The following is a 23,562-nucleotide window of genomic DNA, read 5'->3' on the forward strand; positions in this document are numbered from 1 at the left end:
CCCCCAGGATCTGGGCAGAGCCGGTCTTTAAACTCCTGGCTTCGAGGCAGGAACCAATCAGCTCCCTAGACAACCTACAATCACTCAAACACACCTGCAACCAATCACACACATACACACACACTCAGGTAACAGAGAGGGTTATTCAAGCAGAGAGACAATAGAAAAAAATACGACCTCTGGGGTCGTAACAAATGCATTTTCACCTGATTGGCTAAGATAGCACACTATTTGTGTGTAAGAATAGAGAGGGACAAAAGAGTGAAGGAACGTTTTCATGTAAGGCAACCTATGGTTAAAATAAACCAACATATTTATGCTTAAAGTTGAAAGTAACTATTTGTACCATGTGTGTGCAAAGAACCCATGACAACATTTTAAAGTTAAAAAAACAGTTCTTTTACTTCTAACTTCGTGTTTTAAAAAAAATGTACACAAATGATGGTGATTTTTATTTCCAAGGAGATGAAAACCTGGTCATCCTGTTTTTTTTCTTTTCCATGTCTTACGCTTGTCGGCTTCAGTTCCAAGAACAATAAAAAGCTAAACAATAGGCTATTTACAAGGTCATGAGGTGACAAGGCAGTCTTGCACATTTATGTACATAAAAGAGTATCACGAACCAAGAGTCAACAGTGATAATGCTTAACTCAGGATTTTTGCACACGGTGACACTTGACCACAGTGGCTTCGACTGAGGGTCTGAGTTGTGCAGCAGCGGTGCCTTGCTGCCTGCAGGAGTCAGATTGTGTACAAGTATGGATGAGTCACTCTGGTCTTGTGAAGGGAACAGTGAAGAAAAGACCTCACATATCCAGGGACTGAAATAGACTAAATGCTCTGCGTCTGCCTCTCACAGTGCACACTGAGTGGGAGGACACAGCAGACACACAGAGGTGCTCACAGCTCCCCCACATTCATCCAACATCTTATCTCCGTTTTCAGCCGATAGACACTTAGGCCTGTGAATGAGGAATGCGTGTTCCTGTTGGTTGGTGTTTGTGCGTGTGTATCCATTTCCATCTCCATGATTGTTTCTGCCAGGCTCCTTTTCTCAGCGAGCAAAGCACAAAATGTACAAAGACTCTCCAGGCTCGACACTGTGTGAGAATGTAAAACTGAATTTTTCCTTGGATCTGGCTGCTGTATCCTCTCTGTTCACAAGAGGGCAGGCAGGTACAGCTGACCGAGAGAGGAGTGGTCCATGTATAAGATATACTGTGTGTACATGCTCTTTATACTAATACGTTTTTGCATTTTGGGATCATAAAATAACCTCAAACACTCCCTTGCCCTGGATTCATGCAGACAACCGAACAATAAGTAATATAATAGATATAGTCAATATATGATTTGATATTTCCTGTTAAAAATTAAAACTATTTAACTTCGTCATAGAAGGCTGTTTGCAAAGCTATTTGAAATGTGTTGTTATTAATAATAAAAATACACTTTAAGTGAGGAGAGAGCTCAGAGAAATGCAAAAACATTTTAATAACAAGACATTAGGTTACATGAAAACACCAGCAAAGAAAGTAACAGCAACATGTGACCCTGCTAAAAAAAGACTTGCAGATCTATGAATAAAACGTGAGTAAAAACGCTGTAATCTGGTGCCTTGGTCTTGGACGTTATAAGTACAATTTAAGATTTAATCCAAGACTATGTGACTTTTGTGTAACAGCAGCAAAAAGGTCTCACAACAGGACTGAGACTAACTTAGGTCAACACAAGTAAGCATAAGTAAGGTGAACTGATTAAGTAATATTGGTTACACAGCATTGATTGGAGTAAGGATGTCTATAATTGCTTTTTCTTCAACTTTTTAATGTAAGAGGAAAAAGTCTCATTTTAATATATAAGAACGGCATCCATTAGAGTATACACTGTACCTCAGCCTCAATCAGGCCCAGTCCTATCGAACTCGATTGTCCTGTTACCACCCGTAACTGCTGTCCAGATCTGTAACAGCCAACCATTAATACAACAAAACAACACAGATGGAATAGGAACCTCCATTATGTCGTGTGTAGGTTGATTAAAAAGAGAAACAATGTGCTGAAAAGAAAAAATGCCATATTAACCGTTTTTATCCACCACAGAGCTCAGATTTTGTCAGAAAGACGCAGGTTCTGACCTGATTTTGGTAGAACTGGATCATATTTTCTGCAGACAATGTTTTCCGGTTTTCCCTCTAATGCCCTCCGGCTGCTCTGCCTGAACCCTCTGTGACTAGATGGCTTCACTTGTTACCGCTAATGGCAGCTAACTGAGTTGCTTTACAGAGTTTAGCTGCTGTTAGACAGTTAATGCTTGCTCATTTAGTCATGCAGCTAACGTTAGCGATGCTACCAGTCGCCAGGAGTCAAACCAGACAAGAAAACCACCTTGGTACTGTATTCCCTGTTGTCCAATCACCAGAAGTTGTCGTGGTCTATTCCGGGCTAAGACCCATCTTCCATCCAAGTTTCGTGGAAATCAGTTCTGTAGTTTTTCTGTAAACCTGCTGACAAGCCAACCAACCAATAAACGGACACGAGTAAACACATAACATCCTTGGTGGAGGTAAATATGCAGCCAACAGAATTTATTACAAGGCCAACAAGAGAGCCATTGTTCAGCTGGATATCCTCATTTTATTCTTATTAAAATTGCTGCGAGTTTCCTGGATCTTGGTAACTGTGTACCATCGCTGTTCACACCTGGCTGCACATCTCTTTTCCTGTCATTTAATCATTTCCTTGAGATAATATCAGCAGAGCAGACTTGTGGGATCACATTTCTTTCATCGTGTTTATTTTCCGTACATGCAACACCGGTATGAGGAAGATATTTCTGACAAGTGGACAGAGTTATCTCTGCTATTTGCTCGGCTTGCCTCACAGACAAGCGGGCTTCTCTCACTGGAGCCGCCAGGAGCTCAAACAAAAGCTGCCTTTGTCTTTTAATTTGTCAGTCATCTAAGAATAAAGTTGACATCACAGGGTTGGCGCACAGAGATGTTTCTGCCCCCCTCGCTGTTGTCTTTAATACTCTTAGTGTGTTCATTTTGTTTGTGTGCATCTGTGTGTGTTTGTCCGGCTGTCTTGGCTGTGTCAATGCACATGTGAACTTTGTTTGATATATATATAGAAACTGTGTCGGGGCATTGCTCTAAATCACTCTCTCGGCCAAAGGCATGACGAGAACTCTCCAGCACACAAATACGGATATCCTCTGTGGTCCCGCATGACCAGCATTGCACTTACATGGCCAGAGTCTCTCCGCAGGATGACTAAATATATTGAAAAGGATTTGCTAACAAAAGAAGGTGTCCCGTCAGCCTGTGGGAGACGAGGTCAATCCAAACATGTATCTGAAGGCAGCCTGCAGTGATATCCCCGTGCCCAGGCAGAGAGGGGGGCCGAGGCTGGATCGCTGCCTCAGTCTCAACCAGCAGAGGCAGGGGGCAGGAACCAAGTGGTACCCCTCAAGCCCCACCAGCTGCCTTCCAGGAAGCTTTGAGGCCAGCAGACCTCAAGAACAGCAGAGTTTGGAGGAGCTTCTTCATGTTCACAGCCATCTGTTTCAGGCAGCTGTGCGACCTTGTGCCAGCATGGTCTACAGGTAGGAAATTGTGTTCTGCAGACAAGTGCATGCACTTAAAAATGATATTAGTACATTCAGGCCATGCTGTAGTGAAGGAGAGTTTGAGATATGTACATTTTGCCTCATTTTGGCTTATCGTGTTGATTCTGCTGATTGAACTTCTTTCATTCTGCTCAATTTGAATCAAGTCCCATCAGGGTAAACAGGGTTAATTGTTTGTCAATTAACTCCGATGTGAATAATTTATAACCCACTGGAAGAGAGGATTAAAGTTTAACTCTGCTCAGCAGGGCTCTAGTCCTGTTAAATACCCAATGCTTTCATCATCTCCTGATAAGGAAGAGTCCTTCTTAGCACAGCGAGACCCAGCACCAATTCCCCTCCGCAATTAGACTTGACGTTATAAGGCACACGAGGCCACCATCAGACACACTGCTATGTCTTCAGTGGGCTTCGGCAGGTTTCACTTCTGAGGAATGACCGAGGATTTGAATAAGCAATGAAGCATGGCGCTGACGTTTGATTGTAATAGCAAAGCAGAAAGAGAGCGAGCCGACAGAGGTAACGATCAGATATGTCATTAAATGGAGTATCAACGTCAAATACATTTTTGGGCGTTTTTTTGCTATGGGTTCACAATATGATAACATTTCCTCATTATGTCTAAAGATATTATTGTGTGCACGTGAAGTACAAAAACTGAGAAATAAGTGCAACGAGCAGTAAGAACCACATTAACGACTAAATACATTTTTAACGATTATGTGTTTAAAGAACATCTGATTAAGAAAATGCACTTAATTGATTTCTTGCAGCGTTAGATGAGACGAATGGTCCCCTGGTCATACCCGAACGCTAAATCTGAAGCGACAATAGTATACGTTAGCTTAATTTAGCATGAGAGCAAGCTGGAAAAAAAAGTCACTGAAAGAAAACTGACCAAAAACTCAAGTGTAAGAAACATGAGTGAGGATCAATCACCTGCTGGACAGTATCTTATCTGGGCACTGTGATTTTCTTGATGTTTCTTTTACGTTTGTATACAGATTAAGGCGGACTACATTGCGGTTGACTGACTTCAGCGTCACTCACACTAATGTACAGTTAGTTTATATACAGTATACACATTTTAAATTGATCGATGTTGTAGAGTTCAAGTTAGAATTGTTTGCAACTAAAGTCCAGCTGTAAAGAGGGAATACTAAACAAGAGTCTTCGTGTTCGCTGCGATGACGTTTAATGTCCCTGACAACCTCTGTAGTCTCATTTAGCCACTTGTTGGCAACCACCATTTTTTAGACACATGACTGCTCTTTTTTATTCCCATGTTGGACGTTAACTCATGTATTTTATGCTGTAGAACAAAAAAGGAAAATATATTAATCTTGTGTTAACCACAGACCTTAAAAAAACTAATTGACTTTGAGACAAGAGAACTAGAACATGCAAACTGATTTACGGCGGCACTCTAGAGAGAGAGTCCCACAAGTCCTGTTTGTGAATTTAAACGATCATAATGTAAGTCAAAATAGCGCCAGCTTGTCGTAAAACAGCTTAATGAACTGTCACCAACACCATCATGGCTGTCCCCTGGGCGCTAAGAAAAAGTGTTTAAAAAGAAAATAATAGATATTAGATAATAATAGATAATAGAAATTACAATAAATCTAGCCATATTGAGAGCTGAAGTTATGTGAAAGGAGAGTTAGACAGTTCTGTGAGCTAGCTAATGTACGGGAACGGCTCGGCAGGGTTTCATTCGTGGGTTTTGGTGGGTTTTTACGACAAACTACAACTTTCTCAAGTTAAAAAAACATCTTTCTAAATTGACAGACATCATGTGTAGATCATGGAACAATTCTAACTGAATCACAAAATGAATTGTCTGTTACCATTCACTATCACAAATATCTTGTTTTCTGACATAAAGTCCCCACTGGAAGGGGCCTGACTTTGCCTCTCTATGATTATACCAATAACTTCACTAATGATCCCAAATAAATGCAGTCGATTTGTACATCGCGTTGCATCTGCACGGTAGATAAAACTGTTAAACTGTGGCGCCCCTAGTGTATTTTATCAAAGCATTTTATTGGGAACTGAATCTTCTCCTCAGTCCATTTTGTACGAACTGCTCCCAGAGCCAATACATAAAGGCTGACGCTCCAAAGTGAGCTTGTAAACCATTTATCCTGAGGGTGAAACTCTGCAGGTACATAAACATTTCATCCATACTGAATCCATGAACCACTGAGTGCTTCACCAGTAGAATAAAATGAACTCTGCAGCCATTTCCTTCTATCATTCAATATCTCCGATATGAGGCCATATGCCTGTTGGGCAGACACGTAAGGTCAGTGGGCATCTATAGGAGTTGTGACAATAAAGATGTCGGTATGCATCATGTTTCAGAATGAGATGAGGTCACGGCAGAAGCTGTCCTGATATGATGTTGATGGTGACACTGGGAAATGACATAATGGTAGTGGTGGAAATTATAATGGGAATAGTGGGCTTTTTGTGGCGTGATGATGAGGATGACATGAAAGGAGATGACACAATTAATGGTTTTGGTGCTGATGATGAAGGACAGTTTTGGTGCTGCTCATGACGGTGGTGACCTTGCGTTTTCAGTCAAATCCTCGCCATATTGTCCTGTCAGATTTAGTGTGGAGCTTCTTCATCAGTATTTCATGCATGTAGCGCCTGATAACTGTGACCATTATGTCCACACAGAGTCCGAACCGCCCTATTAAGGCAGATTAAACAAGCAACCCGTCCTCCGTGGTGCTGTACGAGCGGTGCATCACAATGACTTGCGGTCTAATCCGCAGCGTAGGGGACACAGACTTGAAATGAGAGAGCGAGTGCCGTGTTAAATGATGATTTAGAAAAGCGAAATGGGCGAGGGAAAGGCGATAAGAGACGGAGAGGAGATGAGAACAAAAGGGGGGGGGGGGGGGGGGGGATACAGAGGCAAATAAAGACGGATGTGATTAAGCAGCCGAGAGAGCGGCACTGCTCCGGCAGCAGTGACGTCACAGACAGCTTGGAAAGGTTTCCCCCCTTATTATCTCTCATCTTCTCAACGGGAGGTTAGTGCTGATAAGGAAAACTATCTATTAAACGTTGAATAGCCTTTAGAACAAAGAGAGTAAAATGTGGAACCGAAAAATCTCTCAGTCAAGCGGCAGACTGTTTACAGGGCTGTAATTATGTGACATGGGATCTCATGTTGCCGAGAGCTTTTTTTAGACAGCAGTGGTTATTATGGGTAAGACTTATGTTCTCTGTATAAATAGATGAAAGTGTTTTGGAGGCACACAGGCAGCGCTATCAAGCCATGCTGACAGACGTTCCACATTGTGGGAAATCCAGGGTTAGGTTCGAGGGACTCATCAGTCTCCCGAGTGCTGCGTCATGGTCGCTAATCCATTTCAACATGTCCACCGTATGGAGGTTTGTGTCTCTGCAATAAAAGTTTCAGAACTCTATTATCTGGTTCTCACTGGAGCAATTAAAGCAGAGCGGTTTGCCTCAAGGTAACGGCGGGATCGCCCGTTGGGGATTCCAGCCAAGAATGTAAGATCTAGTTGACGCTTTTGACTGACACACTTTTAAATGGGATCGACAGGCAGGAAGTTGTAGCCTTGGAGGCGCTGGTGACATTAGAGGGATGTTTGCAACTTTGTCCGACGGCGCAGTTACCTCTCCAGAGCGTCGCGATACAACGCGATCAAGCCAGAACAGGATTTGCTGGAAGGCAGAGAGGCTGCAGAAGAGAATGGCAGCAAAACAGAGATTAAGGTTATGTGATTCAAAGGAGTACATCAAATCAGTTTACCCATCAGTGTTCACCCGCAGTGCTTCTGGGTTTGTGATAACCCTAACCCTGTAAAAGTCTGCTCAAATAACTCCAATGATGGAATCAGGGTTATTTCAGCTTGGGCTTTGAGATCTCAAGTCCCGAACAGAAAACCATAGCTACTCAAGACAGGCATTTACCACCCAAGGACGGTCCAACAAAACCCTCGACTCTATCAAATTGCATTATGGGAAATGTAGGATGTCTCTGTTGCTCCAGTTTTGACCTTTAAACAGATTCTTGTCATACCTCCAACTTAAACTGGCAATCGACACTTTTAAGGAAGGTTAACTGGCGAACCAAGCAGGTTAGCATCCTGGCACCATTTCTGTCTGCTTTCACATCTCTACAATACATGAAATGATCGAAGAAAGTAGTCTAGTAAGTAGTCGTCTCATCTCTGAAGGTCATGTGCCAAAAAAGTTTTAGTAGCGTTACACTTCATTGACATCTATGCTATGAGAGTAAACGGGTATATGCAACACTTCATCACACTACACATAGTTTCACAACATATATTAAAGTTTGACTGAACAACCTCAAACTGCTCCTACTGACCCGCAATTCAACCTCAGCATCAGAAAATGGAAGAGGCCCGTCAAACTGATCTTTACAAGTGTCTGCAGTTATCGAATGCTATCGCAAGGATATAAATACATCAGCGTTGGCCTCGGGGTTCGCGGATGTTCAATGAACCGTGAAATCCTGCATTGTCACATTACTGCTCAGTGGGGGAGGAAAGAAAAGACACTGCGCAGCCTGAACGCTGGTTTATGCTTTATCTCACTGTGCCGCTTACAGTAACATCTGCTCTGAGATGTTAGTGTAGGTCTCCACTGGTTCTTCTTTGAGGCTTTAATGAAGTGATGTCATTTTCTTGCAGTGCAAAACATGACTTTGCTTTTTTGCACAGGGGTCAAAGATTAGACGGTAGTACTTGTTGGTTGGTTGTAAAGGTCACTGCGGTGTAAAGAGGACATGCACTGTAACGGCAGATGGGTTAGCAAATGAAACGCCTCACAAGTGAAGCGTGACGTTCACATGAGCCTGAGGTAGTGTAAATGAACACACATCAACTCGGCTCCATTGACTTCCATTCAGAATAAACCTCTATCTCTCTTCCTCTCTCTCTCTCCCTCCCTCCTTCTCTCTCTCTCTCTCTCTCTCTCTCTCTCTCTCGAGTGTGTGGCGCCATAGTGAAAAACACTGCAGTTCTTGCAGCCAGTCAGTCAGAGCCAGTAGCCTATACACACCGCCTCTCTCCCTCATTCAACGCCTGGCTCTCTCTCTCTACACTCAACACGCGCTGCTCTTCGCCTCCTCACTGCATCTGTCCTCCTCTCCCTGAAGTGAGGTACCATGCATCCTCCTTTCTCCTCCTCCTCCTCCTCCTCCTCCTCTCCGCTTGTCCGTCACCATTCCAGGGTCCCTTTATCAAACAGAGCTTTCTTGCTGCAAAGCCGGGGACCATAGAAGCTGTGTTACTGTGAGCCAGGACTTTTTGGAGACGGGACAAGGCTGTTTTTTGCCGGGTCTGAGGACAGCTGCCGGAGACGCCGCCGCTTCTGTTGGGATGCGGATCTTTGCGGGACCTCTGCTCGCCGTGTAACACCACTTGATTCCAATCAAAGTTGCAGGACGGACACACATCAGTGAAGAATCTCATCCTGCTTCATCCTTGTTTCTCAGAGAACTCGCTGTGTGTAAGAACACTTGTTTCAGTAAAGATCTCGATGTGTGTGAGTGTACAGTATTTTGTATGCAAAGCGTTTGCTTTTCTGTGAAAGCATGTGCTTATTTTTGAAGACGTGTGACGGGAGCGAGAGTGTGTCTGTGATTACGTGTGCGTCTGCATGTGTGTTGGAAGGCACAGTGTGGTGGCGCAGTGTTACTCTCCTCACTCCAGGTGTTTGACTAAAAGGCTTAGCCGTGGTTCGAGGGCGAGAAAGACTCCCCAGGCGCCCACAACTCCTGGCTGCCTGCCTGACAAAAACCTCCCAGACACCCTGAGGAGAAGTGAATTAAAAGAGGCATCAGAGATAGACTTTGTAAACAGGAATGGACTAATTAGAAATAAGCAAGAGAGCAGTGTTTGAGTTGGAAATGGGAAAAGTGCACAATACTTTATATAGACTGAGGTGAGGAAGATAAAACAGGACAGACACAGAAAGAGAAAAAGGAGATAGAAACAAGGAAAACTAGGGCATATCGCCACGTCGAAGCAGCTTAGAGATATGCGCAGAAGACGTGATTAAAGTGGAGAAAACTGCACTGAAAAAAGAAAAGGCAAAGGCGAGACAGATTTTCTCTCCAGTCAGTCTTCCTTCTGGACATTTTCCTCTTCTCCTCACACCTTTAACCCTCTCCCCTCTAACTCCCTGCTCCCAAGTACTCTTCTCAATTGGGCGACTCTTTAAGCGACTCATTCAGAACCTCTTCTCCTCCATCCTTCTCCCTCCATCTCCACCCTCTCTCATATTTCCAGGTGGAGTCAGACCGGCACAGGATCACCGCCTCACCGGGACCGCACCTCTGCTATGTCCGATCTTGACGTAAAATCAGCTTGAGATTTTTCTTCCGAAAGAAAATTCAGAACAATCTCATGCTCCCATCATTCCTGTCTGTGATTTCCATATGAGATTCAGCAGCACCAGGCAGAACTGGCCTGGACCACTGACTTTCAACTTCAAGGACAAAATCTAAGCTCTCGGACAGAAATCAAAAGTACTTTAAGGACGCAAAACAAAGTTTGTCTCGGAGCAGCTCTAGTGGCCTTTCCCATCAGCCATGCAGGTGTCCTTTGCATGCACGGACCACGGGCTGAAGGCCCCGCGTAACGGTGAGCACAGCAAGCAGAACGCCACCAGCCCCAACACAGCAAGCCAGGCCCGAGCCCGCTTCCGCACCGTGGCCCTGATAGCTCGCAGCCTGGGCTCCTTCACCCACCGCTACCACCACAACCTCAAGGAGTCCACCGCCAAGCTCACCGGCATGAAGTACCGGTACGTAGACTGATGGTGGAGACTGTGTGAGGAAGTGGAGTGAGGAAGGAGGAGGTCTGTTTAGTTTCAGTCAGATTAGTTTTCTCTCCTCTGAAAAACCTGCCACAAGTCTGAAAGAAACGAATAAATGAATATGAATGACAACTTAATTTAGAGAACGAGAGAAGAGAGGCTGCATAAATTAAAAGAGCCCTGATGGAGACAATGAAGATACATGAGCAGTGACAGGTGATGAGTGGGATGGTATGTGTGTGCGTGTGCGCGTGTGTGTGTTTGTGTCAAGATACAATACAGACATTTTTCCAAGATGCAGATTTCTTGGCGAGTCTTTATAATTTTTCCACAATGAATAGTGTGTGTTTGCTTAGCGAACGGGGATCTGAGACAGTTTGGGTTGTGTGAAGTGCTTAGAGTTCAAGATATCAACATGGAGATGTAATTGCTCGGGTGCAATTTGAAGAGAGAGAACAGATATTTTAGCGTGGTAATGAGGGATGAAAATACAAAAGAGATAAAGTTCTTCAAGCGCAGAGAAGAGTTGTATTAAAAGCCTTTTTAAGCGTATTGGTTTGAAGCGACGATCGGCTTTCTACCTCACGGTGTCTTTGTTATGAGAAAAAAAGGTAATGACGGATTATGGACAATACTAGTGCTGCACGACTAATAGAAATATTATTGAAATGGCGATATAGCCAAACAGTGTCCATCACAGGAGCTATTTTTCAAACCAAGTGGGATCAAAACATTATCTGTATAAGCTTCTCGGGCACGTGTTACCAAAGCCTATTATAAATAAAATATTGTAGCGCTACAGAGATCCTCAGGCCTCATCATCATGTGCTTACCTTCGATTCCTCAACAATACTGAGTATACTGAGTATCAGATTTGGTCATTACCTTTCTTGAATGATGCCCAATAAGGTTCCCCTGGACCCCAAACGCCCCTTTCCATGACCAACATGTAACATAACAAGGTGAATATCATCTACATTACCATCTTCATTGTAGCCAAGCTGCTGGGCGATGTCAAGCTATGTATTGTCCTTGATTTCGAGGTAGTCGTTGTGGTGACCAAATGGGTTTTCTCCCATTTTAGTCCGGACATCAGCTGAAACAAAGGATTTCATTGGTCAAGCGTATATTTCCGCAGGCGGAAATGTCCGCTGACATTGACGTCCGTCCGAATATTTCGTCCCCCGCACGAATGTCAAAATCAGTTTTTATACATTTTACGTGCAGATTTTTCTGACTAAGATCAGCACTTGGTGTGAAATGGCTTTAAGAATCCTATTTGTAACTAACACACCTGTGATCTATAAATCAGAATCAGATTGCCTTTATTGTCACTGTAAGCAAAGCATACGATGAAATTAAGAATGCAACAACAAAATCACAGGATATAGAATAAAAACAACACAAAAACAATAAATCACATGAAAATATAGATACAAAAACTGAGTATAAAAAGTGATGAATCAGTATTGCACATGAAGGTTGTTTAAGGTGCGAGCAGATAGCATCATGTTTAAGATAAAGAGTCTCAGTGTCATTTTGTGTGTATGTGGTCTTGGGAAAGTAACTGTGTCTGGGGCTTGAGGTGCGTCTTGGCTTACATTGGCTGCACCTGCCTTGTGATTTCCTCTTATGTAATGCCAGTACAAATGAGGATTTACTCAGGAATAGGATCAAAAGAGAAAACAGGGATGGTAGAGAAGACTGCAGCCAGACAATGCTTATTATGCGGTGGACTAAATAGTGGGCTGACAAACAAAACCAAACACACAGCCTGGGAGTGTGTCACGGCTGCTCATTGTTCATAAAGCTCACGCAAAGTTCAGCACAGGCTTGGACACACATGTGTCCCCAACTGCAATACCCCGACATAAGCAGCAGGAAAATCACCTCAGTCAGGTCTAGACTGTGTTTAGACATAAGATCATTTCCAGGTCAGAGTAATAATAATAATTTTTTTTATAATAATACATCTTCAGAGCTTGTAGAGAGGTGCAGAATAAATATATCATATCTCCTTAAAATCTCCTTATTATGATGGTGAATTCATAAAGTGTTTGTTGGTTCCAAAGTGATTGATTTGTTTCCCCTGCTTGACATTAACGTTAGCTCGCATTAGCAACACATGAGCTAGCTAGGGTTAGCAAGGTTAGGTAGTGCAACAAACTGGCAACCACTTGAGGAGGCTGATGATTGAAAATCACATCATTTCAAGATATTTTTCAGCAAAAAACTTTTTTTTTAAAAATATGACTGAACTAGATAATACACTGGAAACAAACATTATTTCATCACAAAATGAGATGACCAACAAATACAACGAAAACACCTTTTCTGAGAGGTATTACATACTAATACCATGAAATTAGATATTAAACTGAATCATTATCACCATAGTTATCACATCACATGTGCGAATACGATAGAAACACAAACTGAGAGTCCGAGAATGAAGCTGATGACGCATGAACATCTGTTCCAGCTGTTTATACCAACACAGTCAGCTGTAAAGAGGGGTGCATAAGGGATGCTGCAGGACTGTATGTATTACATAAGGTACAGTATGGGAGAAATAGACACTGATCAATCAGGATGACCTGGAAAAGAAGCAGGTTTAATATGATAAGAGTAATGTAAACATAATATCACCGATAAAACAGATTAAAATCAATAAATAACTGACATTAAAGTGAAGTGCTCTCCACACAGCTGAATAACTCACAGCACCTCACTGTACCAAAGCTGAGTTTGACCTTTAAGGTTTCTCCTGAGCTCGTTCAATAGCACCAGCACTTCTTCATACACTTCTCAATAACTGGCCGTGACCATACAGCGCGTTCTGGAGAGTGTGACAGTAAAGCCGAGCAGAGCCGTGCAGTGGAGCTCTCCATGTGTGTCTGTGTGGGAGTTGTAACAAGGCTGGGCCAAGTAAACAATGCTCTCTTATCTCAGTGAGTGGGCTCTTAACCCAGACCGCGGGAGCAAAATAGTAGCGTTCACCTCACACCGTTAACTCACTGGAGAGGCTGACATCATCGCTCACCGTGTCAGGATCAGGAGAGTCACGGGGAAGAGAGAGAGAGAGAGAAAGAAAGAGGGGGATGACGGGAAGAGATGGATGGAGTTGGGAAGAACAGATGAGAGAAAGAGCGAAACAAAAAGAGATCGAGAGAAAGAGAAAAGTGGGGCACGCGGGTCAGTTCACAGAGAAGAGGCAATTAGCAGAATCACTGCAGATTGGATGCGGAGCGGCAAAATGTGATAAGTGTCTGCTTGTCACACAATCTCATCTCGTTTCCATAACAACATTGAAATGGCCAACTTCAATCTGTTCCCGGCACCAAACATGCCTGGTGACTCCATTGTGCTTACCGGTTCGTCGTTCATAAAAGACTTTAAAACAAAAAAAACAACAACATTTTCCATTATTGTTATTTTTCAAGTTACAAATTGAACCAAAACGAAGAAGCCACTTTTCTCCCGTGCGTGTTTAAGTGCCGCTTCTTGACGCAAAGTGCGCGGCTTGTTAAAATGTGTCTGTTCACTTTGGTTTGCAACGTGAGGATTTGCTCGTCCTTGCAGCTCCCTCTTAAAAAGCAGGTGGAGGATATTAGCTGTAAAGCTTCCTCCAAGCCGTCAGCAAATCCCCTGTTTTCACCACAGAGGAGTAAATATTGGATGAAAAATCTCATCCGTCACATCCCCCCTCTCTGCTCCCTGTTTGTCTCGTGTTTCCTGTTCCTCTCACCCTCTTTCCAAACCTCTGACTCTGACTAGAGTACTTGTTTTGCTTTGGGCGCCATCTGACAGGGAATCTCTTTCTGTTGCGGGCGAAGCAAAGTCCGCAATTAAATCTTTGAAGTTTTCAGCCTGCGATAACAAATGAAGGCGCTCTTTCACAAAGACGAGAGCGCGCGTGTGTGCGTGGGCGTACGCATTGGCACATTGCATTGCATACATGAGTGCATGTATGTGCAATACGATGTGTGAGGCTCCACACTGAACCTCCGAAGGCGTAGCAAGTCGAAGCAGAAGATGTGAGTGAGCGAGCGAGCGGGCATAAACTAATAATACTACCCTCCGCAGCATTTCGGTTGTCATGGCGATCCAAATATAGTATACTTCTACGTGTGGTGTCCCCTTGTTGAAACCTACCGAGGCCGTTTGACCTCAAAAATATGCACAAACCCACAAACAGCATGCACACACGGGCCAAAATATGTGATGTAACAAAACACAGCATTTGTTTCTGGCTTCACAAATCGTGCAGATTACTTCTGGCTGCTGGTAGGGAGCCCCTGGTCGCCTGGATTGGAGTTCATAATGGTCATTAGGCAGCAGACGGCCTTTTGACAGTCCAGGAGGTTTTAGAGGGAAGATTGCGGTTGGTTGGTTGGTTTCTTCAGAGCTGCGCTGCAGATGGATGCAAAAAAATCCCCCCTTCTGTTGGTTCCTTCACATGCGAGCTTATCAGCGTCCAGCAGAGAGGGAGAGGCGCACTCTGCTGCGTATACATCTGCGCGTCGACAGTGTGAGGAATGTACGACGCAGCCATGTTTTAAGTGCGAGCCGGATGAAAGTTTTCCGTCTGTTGAGCAGCCCCCAGAGCGAATGTCATTCTTGCACTCGTGGGTGACTGTTAGCGCCCGTAGCTCCATTCTTTTAATTAAAAATCTTCTTTTGAGTCTCTCAATTTAATAAACTAATGGGCTATCAGACCTTGAAGCAAAAAAATACTGGTGTAAGAGAGATTTGGTAAACACTGCAATTCCCCTGATTCGACAAAATCATAGTTAGCGGAGGATGGATTTCTTCTGCTCGTATCTCAGGAGAAGGAGAATTCAAATTTAGCTGTTTAATCAGCTTAGTCAAAGATATATATATTTCTTTTTTTTACAATAGTTTGGCAGGAAATACACTGCAGATTCTATTAGCACGAAGTCAGCAAGAAATCTACATTTTCATTCACTTGATATCATTCAGTGGTCCCAGACGAGGTGTACGGAGGCTCGTGTGATTGAAGATTACGCAGAAGTCTGCAGTTTCCACCAGCGACGGCGCGGCCTGATGGCGATGAGATGACGCCGTGGCTCTTTGTCAGGATGCGCCGTAAATCATAATTCTCTTCCCCGCTGCTCTCTGTGTGTTTGTGTTGCGTGGTGAACTTTGTGTGCAGGTGTCTGTGTGTGCATACATGCGTGTGCGTGTTTGCATGACTGGAGCCCATCATGCTGCTCTCGCTCAGAGACACAATGTTTGGCAGTGCGTATCCCGGCGCTCTCGGTTGCTGTTTTGGGGCTTTTTTTTTTGTTGTTGTTGCTTTTGTTTTTCCATCATGCATCAAAAGTCTTCATCACCCCTCAGTAAGATAGATGTATTTTATGTTCCAGCATTATTTACCGCTGTGGTGTGTTCTGCTGTGATGTGTGGTTCTAATAATACGAGCCGGGCTGTTGCACAACAGGAGCCCTGCAGCCTGGAGCCTAAAGACCAAACAAACCCCCCTCAGGGGTAAGAACTGCCAAATCTCTCAGTTAAAGAGCCACAACGTTCGCATGGATTAAGCATTTTAATTAAAGGTCACAACTTGAATGGTTTTCTATAAGCATAATGGGTTTATAATAGTGTTGCCTTGCCTGCCTTCTTCTCCCTTAGCGTCCTGTGCAAACAGACTGTAATCACAAAGACAATGGGAGGTAATAAAATTGAAAAGAAAAACACTGCTGCGTGTGTACAACAGTAATACTAATGCAATAAAATGTAAATTGCAAAAAACACACTGGAGAAAAGGCCTCTTGAAAAATCGATTGAAAGACAATGAAAACAAGGTGTTTCTTCCATCTGCCAATGGAGCAACTGATAAGTGTCAAACAGCCGGTCCCTCTAAACCTGTGAACTGTTACTTTCCAGATGATTGTGTCTTATATTAAAGCAACATTATGTAGGAATATGTATGTTGTGTGATATGGTGGCCCCACCGTTTCTGAGTGCAACATCGTGCCAGCTACTAACAAAACTCGGCGCTTCAATTACAATGTCGTGTCTTGAAACCTTACGTCTTGAAGTCAACTTGACTTCTGATCAAAAACTAGCAAGTCAATGACTTTGCTAATGGAGCCAAACACAACACAAGACAAATACCTTAGCAATCCTGCTAATTGTTGCGTCTGTCTCACAGACGGAGCGACGCTATCACCAACGAAAGCCAGTCGGAGATTGACTCTTTTTCGGCCTCTCGCTCAGTCACCGTCTCTTTTCCTCTTCTGTTGACATCCTGTTCGGTCTCTCGATAGAGGCTGCTGAGTCTGATTCTGTTGCTCGCTGTGGTTCTGGTGCCCTGTTCCGGCCATAAACATCCATCTCCCGGCGCTCCGAAGCTCTTCTGATAGCGGGGTAATCATAAACACTCCCCAGAGTCAGCAAACAGACCTGACTTGCAGCAGGTACAGAATGCTTTCAGGAAACTCCGTAAATCACAGAATCATGGTAATCAGAGGCGAAACAGAAACATTTTCTCCATAAAATGTGATCCAGTTTGTGTGTGATGTAGTGCAGTAAAGCGTTACAACTTTCAACCCGCTACCTGATACGGGGGCAGATTGGCTGTGGCAGAGACACCATTCACCCTATTACAAGTCACTGATGCATTAAAATGATTTTGACGCTGTTATTTTACGGTGAAAGAGCAACATAATGTTGTGTTGTTTGTCGACTGGGCTGAACATCAATCATCAGAGTCCTAACTTCTCTTTATTGTTATATTAAACTTGCAGAAATGTGGTGAGGTCAACAGAAGGCCTATTTGGATCAGAAACGGAGGCTTTGCAAGATACTGTATTGAAATTCAGCGTTATTTTTCTATTATCGTTATCAAACCGGAGCATCACAATCTCCATGTAGTGATACATTAACAAAAAAGCAACTCAGTAATCCAATTTCCTCCATCTCTAAGATCCTCGACAAGGCAGTGAAAAATTCCTGCTCCGTTTCGACGAGTACCAGCAAACAGAAAAACCTAAAAAGAGACTGTGACACACTTTCTATCAGTAATGTATGAAGGTTCTCCAGTTATCATGATCTGATATTTTTTATTTTTTATTTTATTTTCCCACATTGCCGAGCTCTCTCTGAAATCGTTCTGAATCAACCACTTCAGATCTGCCCACGTGTTTTTCGATACAGGATCAACCCACAGGCCACTAGCTTCAATCATGCGTCCCAGCCTGAAACGCAGTTATTCTGTGTGAGATCTTCTCAGCCCGTCACTCTTTATCTCTTTAGATTACAGTATGGACGCGGTATACTTTGAATGCAGCCTTCCACACAGTGTTTGTGCAGGCTCTGTGTATACAGCATGAAAAACTGAAAAGAAAAAGTCAAAACAATGTGGCGCCTGTGGTAAAACAGAGCAGAAAGCCCGGGTCCGGACTCTGGCTCTTCATTGCACTCACACTCACTCCAAACAAACATGCGCCGGGCCCTGTAGGGAGCGGGCTGTCATTTCCTATTTCCCATTCTGTGTCATATAGAATGCTTTATCTGTGGAGGGCATTTGATCTGCTTAGACTTGAGGCTTGGACTTGCAATTCTGCAAGCCTCAGTCTGTTGCCAGTGTCTGCACGCCGTCTCCTTCCCCTCTGCATCTTTTCTCCTTCTCCCGTCATTGGTGAAGATTCAACCATGAGTCCTGCAGGCTTCATCAGTGGGTTTTTTTTTCCTTAGCAACTCCGCTGGAGCTTGTCTTTCATTCTTAATCTATTCATTTTTTTTTTCCCTGAAAGTGCTTGGTTTAACTTCCCTACTTTCTTCCCACCCACACAGGCCCCGGCTTTGGTATATTTAGAATAAGACCCGCCTTTCTCCCCCTGCGCTGAATTATTTTGATAACAACATTATGGTTGACATCAGGAGAGCGGTGGGAGCCGAGGAGGTGGGTGTTGTCTAATCCCTCCGCCCATGAAGGTTGGCTTGTGTGGGTTTGCTTAGTCTACATTAATCCCCAGCGATGGAGCGAGGAGTTTTATCTGTCTACTCACAACCTTGACAAAAGAGTTAGCTGACAAATACTCATTTGAACAATCCAGTATCAGGAAATAAATCATAAGAGTGTGACTAGAGAACCATACATATAAGTGCTTTCCAGGGAGGAAAAAAAAACAATAAAGGGTGATTCCTCTGAAGATTTGAGCACGATAAATCAGCCAGATGTTCATTTGTTATTTTTCTTTCGAACGGGGGTCCACTAAGAATAGAACGGGATACATGCAGCAACAGCTCGCAAGGATGTTCATAAGTGGTGACAGGTTTGTGTGAGGGGGCGTCTTCAAATGACTCATTTGTCATTTTACTTCAAGGCTTCTTTTGGGCACCATCCAAGCATGAGGGACCGAGCCACACTCACTGGCTTTCCAAGTTGTTTATGTGCAAGTTTGTATAGACACGTTGTCCTTTCCTCAGTGTGCTCATTTTTTACCATTTACAAAATAATCAGCCGAGAGTAAAATGTCGGCATCGGACGTTTCTGCGAACCGCAGAGACGTTACATTTGTACAAGTCATACGTAGCTTATGAATATTTGTGTATGAGCTGATGGTCTTATCACAAGATGGATGGGATGGTGGTGGTGTCAAGCAGGCTACTGTTCGATACTGCGTTTCAACATTTGTAAACACCAAACCATCAGATATTTTTAAGGTGACAAAAAGATGATCTTGCCTAAACCTAACCAAAGCATTGTCACAACATAAAATTGAAAATAGAACATCGGTAAATGTAAAGTTGCAACGCAAAGAAACATAAAGTCTCAACATGTCTGTCGTTTGCAGGAACATGCCCACATTTGTTCTGGTGACTTATATAAAGAACTTGTGCCTCTGCATCCCAGCAGCCCCTATTTTCCTCCACACAAGCACCAATTTTCTCTTAAATACAGTGTTATTCATTTTCTTTCCTTTGTTGCAAATGACATCCTGTAATCCCCTTAATCATTAGCTTTGCTTTCAGCGTGCCTCTGCTGGCACCCACTTCTGAGACCTGGACAGATCTTTTAATGCACTTTAGCAGGCTGTGTGGTTAATAATCAGGTATGTGGCCGAGCTTCCTGAAACCCCTAGAAAACACTGGGGACGACGAGGCAGCTTCTCCGCCTGCTGAACTTCTTCTTTGTTTCTCTCCCGTCATTAAGACAGACTCTATGAATTTAAAGCACAAACACTTTGAATTTAGTTTATGGAGGAGCTCCAAAAACAAAGTTAGCAGTTTTCAAAGCTCAGCCAGCTTTATTTGGAAATGGAACGTGCCTGCAAGCTTGTTTATTGTGGAGGTAGTGTGCATGAATGAGCCACTTTAAAACTTGAAAGCAGTATCAATGGAAACCCCAGCCAAATGTATGTGCAATTTACAACAATTAAAGGGACAGTTCACCCCAAAATCAAAAATACATATTTTTCCCTTTTACCTGTAGAGCTGCATCGATAATATGGGGAAAACTGACACAACATCCGGGGCATACAATTTAAGATTTGTATAAAAAGATAAATATAACAAGGCTTGTGCACTGTGCGTTAAGAAGAACAGCATCCAAGGCAATTTACCTCTGGAGAAGGTGGGACTACACGGGCACTACAGCGGTGCGAAGTCACGATAACTATATTATCACAATATTTACAGAACAATGAATAAATAATGCTTTGTCAAATTCATCTTTAACTTTGTTTATTATTGTGTTTTGTCATTTTTTTAAGTTTGTAGGGAGGCATAGAGAGAGTATGTGAAACCAAAACTGTACAAAAGTCTACAAAAAGAGCAATTACACTCAGGAAATCTCTGTTTTATGGCGGGAAGCGGTGTATAACTGCCACGTACTTTGACAAAGTGAGAACTGAAAGAAACGGAAATGTTTTCAGAGGTGATGTATATTCAGACGATATTATCACGTGTATTATTAACACAGTTTTAATATTTCATCTTTAACACATATCGGTATATTGCGATAGTCCTAGGATGAATATTACAATATTTTTGACAACACTAATCGTTAGCTAGGTTAGGTTTCATGATTTCTGGGAAGAGACATTGCTTTTAAAATTTTCGAATGTATTTTTTGCCGCTTTAGGCAACACAAGCTGTGTGCCATTTAGTTCCATTATATTTGAGAGAAGGCAGACATCTTCACAGCTGTCATCTCGAAAACTCGACAATTCACACCAAAACAATCGATTTGGATAAATAGCATTTTAGATATTGGGTGAACTGTCCCTTTTAAGCTGCTGCTTTACCCTGGATGATTTGCACAGAAATGCAGCAGTGAGCATTCCCTATCATAAACGCCCGTTGTCCTCAAAAAACCCTCGGACCGAACACACGCAGATTCCGTCAGTATCGCACTTCTAACCTAAAGTACAGCCCCCTCCCCCACACTTTCATGGATCAGAGCTCCCACTCTATAATACATCAGAGAGACGGAGGATACAATATCCAAACTCCTCCACCATATCAGAAACAAGACTGCATCCCACGATTTGTGACTGTGGAGGGATCTGTCTCTGAGTTTTCTCCTGTCATGTTATTATCACTGCCTTTAATTACGCAATACATCAAAGAATCAAATCATCCAAGCACTTTTTTTCGTGTTTTTCCTCGTTTGTCTCGGCTCAACTCCTGACTCAATGGCTGATGCTTCCTCATGTTGGACAACTAATTGAATTGGCTGAGGGCACAGGCTCAGATTTGTCTGCCTGCATCTTGACGGGGGCACAGGCCATTAGTCGTCAGACATGCACGAGAAAACAACCGCTGGCAATTTTTTTTTTTTTACAGCCTCGTTTGTTGTAACAAGTAAATGCCTGCAAAACCGAGCAGAAGGCACAATCCCCCAGACCATAATTTGAGGTTGTTTCTGTGTCGAGAATTTGGGCAAATTCTCCCCGCAAGATGAAGTGTGTTGCTTGTGATAGAGGCTGAGTGTGTGTGTGCATGTGGCCTTGACGGTCGCGCCAAACGAATATGTCTCAATTTCACAGCGTTTGCTCCGACTCATTTCCTCCATCAGATGGCCGTGGCTTCCCTCTGCGGGGGCTGTCGATCCCCCTGTCACAGTTTTCTTGTGCCTAAAGATGCATACATACATCAGACTGTGGGAAGACACCTGTGGTTGCCGCAGGGAGAACAATCTGCTCTGTGAGTTCTCGTCTCAGCTGGACTCGATTGCTGCACAGATTGTAAAACTAGATGTGAAGCCGAGGGTGGCAAGAACTCTGATGTCTTAAGTTTATCTTCCGTGGTGTTAATGAGAGTTGAAAGTGCTGCATTACATTGCGGCAGATCAGCTGGATGTAAATTAACTGTTATCGAGGAGATATATCTCCGGCGGTGCTCCGTTGCTCAGTTAATAGGTAGAGGAGTGCATTAAGGAAGCAGAGGAGGATGGAGCGTATGTGCGAGGAGCTATCTTGAGAAATGCTGATATGATACAACCTCTGTGCTTGAGAGAGAGAGAGAGCGCATGGTTGTCTGCATCTAGTGGGGAAGAGAATAACAGTAAAAAGCCTGAGGACTGAAGTGCTCCCTTTTGTAAAAGGATGTCAAGGCTCCCGGTGTAAGAAAAGGGATTTGAGTGAGGTATGACGAGGGGACGGAGGGCAACACTTGTCAAAAAAGAAGTGCGGCAAACTTCCCGCTGCTGCAGAACAAACACCTAATTGGATTTTTTCAGTTATGAGCAGAATATTTTTCTGGCTCCTTAGAGGACCTTCCTCCTCTTCTAGAGAATGTGGGATCCATATTGGTGGAATAAATCAAAACGTCCTCCCACCTGTAATCTCTCAATTCTGATTCACGGTTGCAGGTGTGATGGTGATTCTCCTCTCGATCAAACACGAGAAGCTACCAGCGATTGTTATTGTTAATCCCCGCATACTGCAATTACAATTGATTTTTTTTTTTTAGCCTATATTGCGAGCTTCACAACTGAAAAATCATTTAGTTTCAGCCTCTCGAGTTATGATGTGAAAACAACATAGATTTTGTCTTTGTTTGGCCTGGAAGAGCCCAGAGCGGGAATGCAGGAGCGCGGTAATTGCAATCACATTTGACAGATGACATCTCGAGCCTAAACAACTCTGGTTTTGTTAATCATAATCTGTTTTTCTACACAGGAACCTGGGGAAATCTGGGTTGCGTGTCTCCTGTCTGGGGCTCGGTGAGTACCGGTACTTTTAATTAGCATCAGAGGCAAATGTCTAATGATTTCGTAAGCATCAATGCAGGCTTAACTCATCTGTGTGTGTGTGTGCCGAGCAGAAGATGGAAATTTCATTATATCATTTCATCTCATGCATCTTTCAAACGTATGGAGAGTCATGAGAGACAACACAAAGCTGTTTGCAGAGTGTTGATATCTTCCAATATTAATATTTAATCAATAGCACCGGTTTCTGCAAACAAGTTGCTCAATTATAGCACATATCCAATGCACGCCAGAGCGTTTAACACTCTCATTCATCTTGATAGGGCCGATCTGTTTAGTAAATCTCTTGTGTGTACTGTGCGTGCAAAGTCACTTGAAGGGGGTGTGTCTCCGAAGACAAAATGACTTGACAAAGCAAATAAATGATGCAGTGCCGCCCAGCAGATCCCGCAGCATATCTGCTGATGGAACATCTGCGAACGAGTTAGTTAATCATCTTTGTAATGATTTTTCTTTTAAAGGGTCAGCCGCCGCTCATTCAGCAGCAGGGAGGAATAACGAAAGAGGGAAGCATCCCTCAACTTGAAAGAATTAGTTTCGAGCTTCGTTATTGGCAAGCCTCAGCCGTGCAGTTGTGCCCTTGAGCAAAAACATCGATTCCTCCCTGTGCTGGTTTTCAGTCGAGGAGAGAAAAGACTGCGGGGATCAAAACAAGCTACTTCACCATTTGTGTCTAGTGGGTTTCTGTGCTTTATCGTCTCAACTGCATAATCAAATTGTTAAGGATCAGTTCATCATTTTGTGGAATAGGCTCATTTGCTTTCTTGAGACTTAGATAAGAAGATTGATAACACTGATTGAGGAGCTACCGATTGCAGTCAATTCACTTATCTTAGCACAAAGACAGG

General features: G+C 43.3%; 1 protein-coding gene across 2 annotated transcripts in view; it reads left to right on the forward strand.

Annotated features, from left to right (window-relative positions):
* The first annotated feature begins 3,349 nt into the window (after positions 1 to 3,349).
* The window catches only part of kcnab1b (potassium voltage-gated channel subfamily A regulatory beta subunit 1b), a 40,041-nt gene continuing 19,828 nt past the window's right edge, over positions 3,350 to 23,562 (forward strand). The window contains exons 1-2 of one of the 2 annotated variants that reach the window (XM_073491438.1): positions 3,350 to 3,606; positions 22,623 to 22,666. In XM_073491438.1, coding sequence (XP_073347539.1) covers positions 3,350 to 3,606; positions 22,623 to 22,666 — 301 coding nt within the window. Of the gene's footprint in view, positions 3,607 to 10,240; positions 10,456 to 22,622; positions 22,667 to 23,562 lie in introns of those variants that run through there. The other variant, XM_073491439.1, reaches the window with a different exon arrangement.

Source organism: Pagrus major, chromosome 21, assembly GCF_040436345.1.
Source record: "Pagrus major chromosome 21, Pma_NU_1.0".
In the NCBI taxonomy this organism is placed as follows: Eukaryota; Metazoa; Chordata; class Actinopteri; order Spariformes; family Sparidae; genus Pagrus; species Pagrus major.